General features: G+C 23.1%; 1 protein-coding gene across 1 annotated transcript in view; it reads right to left on the bottom strand.

The window, feature by feature from the left end:
• Positions 1 to 3,844: 3,844 nt before the first annotated feature.
• Positions 3,845 to 8,771, bottom strand: part of LOC111639641 (rho guanine nucleotide exchange factor 7-like) — a 53,597-nt gene continuing 48,670 nt past the window's right edge. The window contains exons 13-15 of the mRNA XM_023385541.1: positions 6,430 to 6,520; positions 4,382 to 4,436; positions 3,845 to 4,316 (exon numbers count right to left, since the gene is read on the bottom strand). Coding sequence (XP_023241309.1) covers positions 4,191 to 4,316; positions 4,382 to 4,436; positions 6,430 to 6,520 — 272 coding nt within the window. The 3' untranslated portion in view covers positions 3,845 to 4,190. The remainder of the gene's footprint in view (positions 4,317 to 4,381; positions 4,437 to 6,429; positions 6,521 to 8,771) is intronic.

The following is an 8,771-nucleotide window of genomic DNA, read 5'->3' as shown; positions in this document are numbered from 1 at the left end:
ATTAGAATCACAAAAATAAGATGATGTGAATATTTACTACAAATAAAATTAGCAGAATAATAAGTTCAATGTTCACATACTTCATTAAATAAGTATTAAATAAGAAATTACTTTTAAAAAATAGAAATGCTTAAGTATACATCAAATTTGAAATGGAATTAAAATATTTATCATCAGTTTTATTTGAAACTTTCATAAATTTAATCTACATATTTAAAACAAAACAAAAACAATTTTTTTGCAGAATTTTGTCAATAAGAAATAGGCCAACATAAGGTCAAACGAGACATTTTAATTTATATAGGTATATACGTATATAAATTAAAATGTCTAGTTTGGCCTTATGTTAACTCACTTATTGACATATATATAAAAATTCTTTATATATAATATATATGTATATATAACAGAAATTTTTATGAAGAATTAAACATTCCAATTTTTAGCCTGTAGTCATTAACCAATTGATATCTCAATAATAATTAATAAAGTTGAATAATTATATAAAATGAGAAGTTTTTATTGACAGTTGAACCTACTTAATGCCACACATTGGTTATTGTCACAAAAATTTTTATCCCAGTCAACCCTCATGGCAAATGAGTTTTCTCTGGATAATATCATCTATAATGTAATATAATGTCATTCTGTCTTTTAGCATATATTGATTAATATCAAGGTATTTGTGTACACAGTGGGTTTAAATACTCCATTTTAATATCATAAAGTTTGCAGATAAAGCAGCTCAACACAGTCTATTGACATTTTTTAAATTATTAATTTTTAAACAGGTATATGTTGTTGGATTTTAAGTGTAAAATCTAACTGTTTTCTTGCCCAAAATGAATTTTTTTTTTGAGAATGACATAGCAGTTTTTAGCTTCAAAGTTAGAAGCATTACACTGTAACTTTGTTTGGTTATTCTTATCAAGTAGAGTACACTGCAAAGATTAATCTTACTGTGTAATTCTGATATGGATTTAAAAAAAGCTATACAAAATGTCAATTTCAATGCTGAAATGGCATTCTGAAAAAAACTGATAAAAAATTGTTGAGGAAGAACACTGAATAAATTTGGCACTGAAGATTTAATTGTATCAAAACTTCTTAAAAACAGGTGTTTTTCCAATTTTGGCTCTTTCACTCTTTGATAACTGTGTCAAATTAAAGTAAAAAAAATACATGCATTTACTTTTATTTGATTTTATGATTGTTAAGTACAAAATTACATGTTAAGGTTATTATTTTATTATATATTTAAATTTAATGTGGCAAATGTAAGACATATACAGTAGGCCTTCATGTACAGATGCAGTTAAAACCTTTTGATCAAATCTAAAATTCTTGTATTGTATTAAGTCTCACAGATATAATATTAAATGGATTTGACTGTATATTTGTGTTATTATATTCTCTGAACTCAAATATTTTATCATTATAAGAAAATATTAAATCATAACAAATCTCAGAAATATGACCCATTTTTCAGAAAAATGTATTAAAACCTCTAGATTATAAATCATAAAATTTTGGAATAAATCATTTTAAAAATAATATATAGCTTTCATGATTTTTTTAAAAATTATAAGCTTTATTTTAATTGATTACGCAAGCATTTTTCTATATTTTTGTACAATCTAACAGAAAGAAAGAATATTCAGTTTTTCTTTTCCAGTTATTGCTAATTATCAGAATTTATGGCTTCTATTATACTTATAAAATTCAAGCTTACACCATTCTTTAATTTTTAAAGAGTTACATCGTTTAGAAAAAATACCAACTTGCGATTATTAAAAAATAAAATAATGTTTAACTTATAGTATTTTTTTAAATCATTTGAATAACTTTATTGAGGTTTTTTTGGTTATAAATCAAATTACAAGATAGATTAGTGATGATCCGTCCAATTATAAATAACTTTTATAATAATTTTAATTAAATTAATTTTAAATAATGCAATATTAAAAATAAAAATATACTGTAATACAAATTTATATGTAGAAAAAATAAGTAAAATGTTATTAAACAATGATGTAATAAAAATAGTTTTAAGCAAATAATGTTTTTATGAAGCATTTTCCCAATTAAAAAATTATTTAACCAGGTCCTTTCTTATATAATCTTGTATACAAAAGGTAATTGAAAACAATTAATTATTATGGAAGATAATATATTAATTGTTACAGAAAACTTAAGTTAAAACTTTGTAAGTTAAACTGAACTAAAAACTCTAAGAATATTAAAAATTACAAAATAATATATTTCAATGTACTGTACTTCATTTACATTTCATCATTAATTTTATCTTATTTGTTAAAAGAATATTTAAAGAAACAGTAAAAATGTTTTTTGTAATATAATTTGATTTATTTTATAACAGTTACAATTATATAAATCAAAATGAAAATATTGTAGAGTTTTAGCTTTTGAAAGTAATTTAATTATTATTCCAAGACAAAATTTATAATAATGTTAGTATAGATAATGTATAATTTATAATATGTAAGAATAGTTGTAATTTATATTGCACAGTATTACAATTAATATTGTAAATTTACTTTCTTAAATTATCTGGACTTTTTAAAATAAAAAAAGCTATATGAATTTTAAATTAACTATATCAAAATTCATTTGCATTTTATAATCATCAAATGTTATGTAAGTATAATAATAAACAAGTACTTATAAATATTTCAAATTCATCATTTAGCAATTATTACATCATCAATTCTCAGGTTTAATTAGTTCAATTGGCAAATATTGATAGATTAAAACCATCAATGTTAGTAAAATTTGTCACATGGCAGTTAATTTTTTTCCATTTATAAAATTTGACAATATAATTTGCATGTAAATATAGTTTTAAATTATTTAATACATCAGACCACTGAGGAATAATTTTTATTCATCAGTGGCTTGATAAATTAACTCCAACTGTCAATATGAATCTAGGAAATACAAATATTTGATGGATTCATACCAATATATAAATTTATTAATTATTTTCTTTTCCCTGAAGTAAATTCTTCCAACAACGCAAAGGGTTATAAATATAATTTCTAGATGTTTATAGAATAAACTTTTTGTAAATTTGTAATCCATAAAATATGAACAACAATTAGAATTAAATTTCAGTAATTTTAGATATTTTTTCTTAATATTTAGCTCACCTTCTCATTAGTGTTCTATTTTGAAGATTCAATTTTTGAAAGTGAAAAAATTACAGCATATAATATGAAATATACCATGCTATAGTACTGTAAGTAATCCATTATATTTAATATTTTGATAACAGTATTCTGATTGAAAGAACATGATTATTATCTCTAAAATAAAGAACAGAATAATAATAAAAAAATTAAAGCAGATTAAACTGCATAAGCAAGAATAATAGAATAAAAAAATAAAATATCATGCAAAATTCAGAACATACTTGGAGTTGAAATTATAATTAAAACTTTGCTTATAACAACAGAAGAAGCTGAATGTAATTGCAACATTTACTAGCAGAAAGATTGATAATTNATTGTATATACAATATATATATATATATATATATACGATCAGTGAGATAACTGAAATTTGTAACCCAGTAATCATTGAGATCTAAAACCCTACAGATCAAATTTGTCACTATTTTGTATCGTCATCATAATCATCATATAAAATACACAGTTTGTAAATTAAAATTATAAAAATTGTACAGTTTTATGTGATGATATTTAATTTTTTTGAATCACTTTTTTAAAAGACCCAGTAATTTGAACTAATCTTACTTGCTTGGGTCATGATTTCAGGTACCTTACTTTAATGTTACTTTTTTTTTTTTGTTTTGTTTTTTTCAAAATTAGAACTATAAAAATATAAATTTAAATATTTCAAGTGAAAAAAACAATGCTTTGGATTTAGCTATTTTGTAAAACAATTTCTAAAACAAGAGGGATCTTATAAATAATCCTTGTCCACTAAGAATAATCTATCAATTTAGTGATTTTCATTGGCACATTATTATTTAAAAGAAAGTTATCCAATATTGCAAAGCCTCTTCTAGCATTTCCTAACCTTTATACAATGCTGCAAAGTTTTAAGCCCTGAGAGGTGACTGATTACGGAGCATCATTCAATCACAGTTTGTAACTTCAAAGGCACTTTCCTTTGATAAACAATACATTGATGATAAATCACAGTTATTAATCATCAGCAATATTACTGACAGTTTCTTCTCTTCCACTAAGTATATGTTTCTTCAATAGTGCTTCCAGTTTCTTACGAGCCTTTTTTTCTTCATCAAGACTCTTAGCTAGGGCAGCAGTCTCCTATAAATAGAAATCTTATTTGTCAAATTTATAGTTATTTTAAATTAATAAAGTAGAGTACATACCACTTTCAGTTCTTTTACTTGATCTTTTAAAGCATATACAGTGTCAACCAAACTTCTACAAAAAAAATTAATAAATTAAGCAAATATCCTAAAATGTAATATAATAAATTTAAAATTTTTTATAACAGATTGCAATCAGTGTAATTTATAAACTTTGATAATCTTTAATTACATCATATTTAAGACATACTTTTGCATGTCAACTGGTTTTTGTTTAACCAAAATGATTTCTGTTACAACATTCTGCATCTCCTTGTTTTTGTGTTTTGTCAACTTGAATAGAAACAACTTGTCAAGTCATTTAGCATTTCAGTCAAAGAAACTAATAGGTTAATGATAATCCTGTTTGCTTACATATAAACAAAGCATTCCTCCAGAAACAATATAAATTGAAAGTGATTACTTAACCAAATGCTGGTTGATCAGCTAAATTTAACTATATGAAAACATACTTAGTGATGTACTTTATCTGTTAATCAAGAATATCATAAAGTACTCAGCAAATCACTATACATATAACTAACACTTTATCCTTGCCGAGAAATATAATTTATTTCAAACAAACGTTTTCAGCCTGATTCAGGTGGGTAATTCAAAAAATTGAACACAGGCTGAAAACGTTTGTTTGAAATAAATTATATTTCTCGGCAAGGATAAGGTGTTAGTTATATGTCTGTTAGCCAAGTTTATAATTTAGCTCAACGGTCATATGGCTCCTAAATCTGTAATTAAAATATTACAAAATTATAATAATTCTCTTCCATTCAGTACAGATAAAGCATTTAAATGCTTCTAGAGGCCTGGATGATGGAAAACATTTTGAAATTTAACATTCAGATGCATTTTAAAATATAAATTACAATAGAACATAAGTTGATTTGCATGACTTTAACAGAACATGAGAAACTAGACATCTTAGCACTCTTTAAGAACATACCATACAAAAGTTTAACACCTGATTAAATTTTTAACTAAAAATATGTATTTTGGTATTTAAAAACATATATATTTATTTGCCATCTATTGTGCAAATGGCATCATAGATCATGATGCTGAAGTTATAACAATGAGCCAGTTTGAAAGCTGAAAATGCATGTTTTAATACAATTTTACTGCTTTGATAAAAATATGAAGTTGATATAACTGAAAGAAAAACTCTGACTTATGATGTTAAAACAAATTTATATAGGAAATTATGGAAGAACTTTCATAAACTTTCATTTCTGTCATCATAAGTGAAAATGTTCAAACATTGAATTGTACTTTATGGAAGTCAAATGGTTGCGGTTAAACACAAGTAGAATTCTTAGAATATTTAAATATAAAACAGGAATATTATCTGATTGGTATCGGGTTGAGCGTTGTTATCAACATTTCCCACACTCTGAAATGTTTTGAATTGTCACATGGAGACAAGGGAAGACCAATTGGTATTCATTATTTTACATTGCTTCTTATTGTGTTTGTTCTGTGAGGTGTTTATCTGAACATGTTTGTTGTAACTGTTCATTAACCAATCACCCACTATATTATGCTTTTAAATTATTATAACTATTAATTCAAAAAATATACTATTTTTAATTGTTTGAAAGAATCTAATATTCTTTCAAACAATTTAGTTTTAGTTAGAAATGCAACTTTTGTTTTATTATTCTTTTTTTTTGTTTAATCCATTCTCATGCAATTAAATGAATTATTATATACAGTAGAAACTTGATTATCTGAAATGGTTTTCAAAAAAACTAAAACCTGTCACATTGTTCATATCACAGAGACCAAACTTTCTATGTAACTACATCATTTGTTGATTGTAGCACCACAAAACTAGATCATATACATAACAAGTTAAATTTTAAATTAATTTACTTTCAAATACAGTAATTTCAATACAGTATTTATAGTTGACAAAACTTTAGATGAACAGTATTACATGCACTCAAAACACAAAAACAAGTTGCTAGATTATTCAAAGACCCTTGAGCCAGTCAAGTTTGGATAATCAAGTTTCCAGTGTGTATATGTATATATATATTAATTTTTGTTTTTACCTTTCTTCAACAATAGTTGTATTTCCTCTAATTTCTTCTACTATAATTTTTTCTTCTTCAGCAATCAATACTTGTGGGGTATCTATAAGAGCTATAGTAAAATGGAAAAATAACACAGGGAAAGGACAAAATAATAATAATAATTATAAATAATTCAAATAATGAACTTTATGAATATTTTACATTATATTAAATAAAAATATTTATAAGTTAATGTAACACCTTATATATAATTTTAAAAAATGATGATAATGGTTCAACTATTTTTATAAATTCTTATTTTTTAATGAGTCTTAAGATATATATAGAATAAATCTAAATAATTACATTTACTCAATTTCTTGCTGAGTTAATTTATTTATAAAATAAATTAAATTTAGGAGATATTTGTAATTACTATTTTTTTAGTTATATGAATATTTTTTACACCAAAATACATATTATTTAATATCTATTATAATAAATTTACATATCCAAAGACATTTTTGATTTAAATTAATCACAAGTTAATATTGTCAAAAATATATCCAATATCTACATTTAGCATAAATGTTAGATAAATATTTAGTATGTAAAATAATTTGCAAGTTGTTTTCACTTTTAGATCAGAGAAAAACAAATAAAAATTTTTAAAATTTTTCTACTTTTATAAGTAATTAATAGGTTTTTATTTTATAAAACAATAATTTTAATTTCCTTTCAAAATCTTTTGAATCTAATCTTTTTGTTTTATTTAAAATTTCTTCTTGCTTAATTAAAGATTAAAACTATAATGTACTGTACATTATTACAGTAATCCTGTGACATATAAAAAGATGTTTTAAAGGATATCCTTCATTTTTCTTATTTTCTACGCACAATCATAATTGTCTTATACTTTCTAACAATGTTTTAAAAGTTTTTAAATACATTCTGAATATAATTAAATTACATACATACTTTTCAAAGTAATGTGAATTATTCTGATCATGGATAGAGTTTACAAGATAATGAAACAAAAAATAATCAAAACATAATATTTGACCATTGTATCAACAAAAATTACATTAAATAAACTATCTATCACTTTGCATTTGACCTATTCCTGTTGTTTATAATAGTTAAAATTAAATATTAAACAATCAAGCATTTAAAATGTTTTGTTTCTAAATTGTATTATATTTCACTTACAAAACAAAAATAGAATAAATATGTTACTTTTAAATTAATTCTTTGCATTAAAGATTTTTGATTTTATACAAAATGCATATCTCATTAGCATAAAATTATAAAATTTTACAACAAATAGAAACTAATAATGCTAATATTTCTGAAATAGTGTTTCTTTAAAAATTAAAATAAATATTAAAAAAACTTAATCTTGAAATGCATATTTCATTACAAGAGATGATATAAGATTCTTTTATCAAGTCTTTATGAAAGTTCATTAATTAATAATTATATTTTAATTTTCATGGCAATACTATTTCTAAAGTTTAATATTTCAATTTGTTCAAAATGATGAAAAATTTGCATTATAAAATGAATTTCTTTCATCATTAACAGAATTCAGATTAGAAATTATGATGTTATTACAAAATAGTGTAAGTTTATATTTAAATAACGTGTCAGTGTTTTATAAAAAAAATAATTCAGATTTATATTTTTGTAATCAATTTTTCTAGAATTATTTAATGTAATATTATTTGAAAAATTATTCAATAATATAAATTCATAAATTAGTATCTATACAAAAAAATCTGATGTTTCAACTTGAAAATTATGAAGACCATTGAATAGTCATTACAAAGGATCAATATATTGATTTTAAGAGCTCAAGCAATCAATATATTAATAAAACTTAGTGATTAAACGGTTTTAACAGATTTTAGCAAACTAACGAACTGCAGTATGACAATATTGACCTTCCTTTTTTGGGGTATTTGTCTGTTAATCAATAATGATAATTCTGTTCAGAAATTACAAAAAGGATATAATTTAATTCCATTTAATCTCTCCAACAAGAAAAAATATTCCCTTTAAAAAATTCTTTATTAATCAACATGTTTGATCTCTGAAAAATTAGATGTGTTACATTTCACATTTCTAATTATTATTTTTGGAAACAAGCAATTATTTATTGTGACACTGTCACAATGCCGGGCTGCAATTTTTAATCATATTTTTAATTTAAAATACAGTAGATCCCCCTATAAGACGGTAGATACGTTCCGTTCTTTATGAATCAATTTTGTAGGAATCATAGTTTACGGACTACGGCTGTTTGAAAGGTTTTCTTTCATAAAATTAATCGATTCTAGACTAATTCGACTCAACATTTCCAAAATACGTATATTTTTTTG

Source organism: Centruroides sculpturatus, unplaced genomic scaffold (assembly GCF_000671375.1).
Source record: "Centruroides sculpturatus isolate CEXI.00-Female unplaced genomic scaffold, Cexi_2.0 scaffold1179, whole genome shotgun sequence".
Taxonomy (NCBI): Eukaryota; Metazoa; Arthropoda; class Arachnida; order Scorpiones; family Buthidae; genus Centruroides; species Centruroides sculpturatus.
The sequence above is the reverse complement of the archived record's forward strand: the minus strand, read 5'-3'. Positions and strand labels throughout refer to the sequence as shown.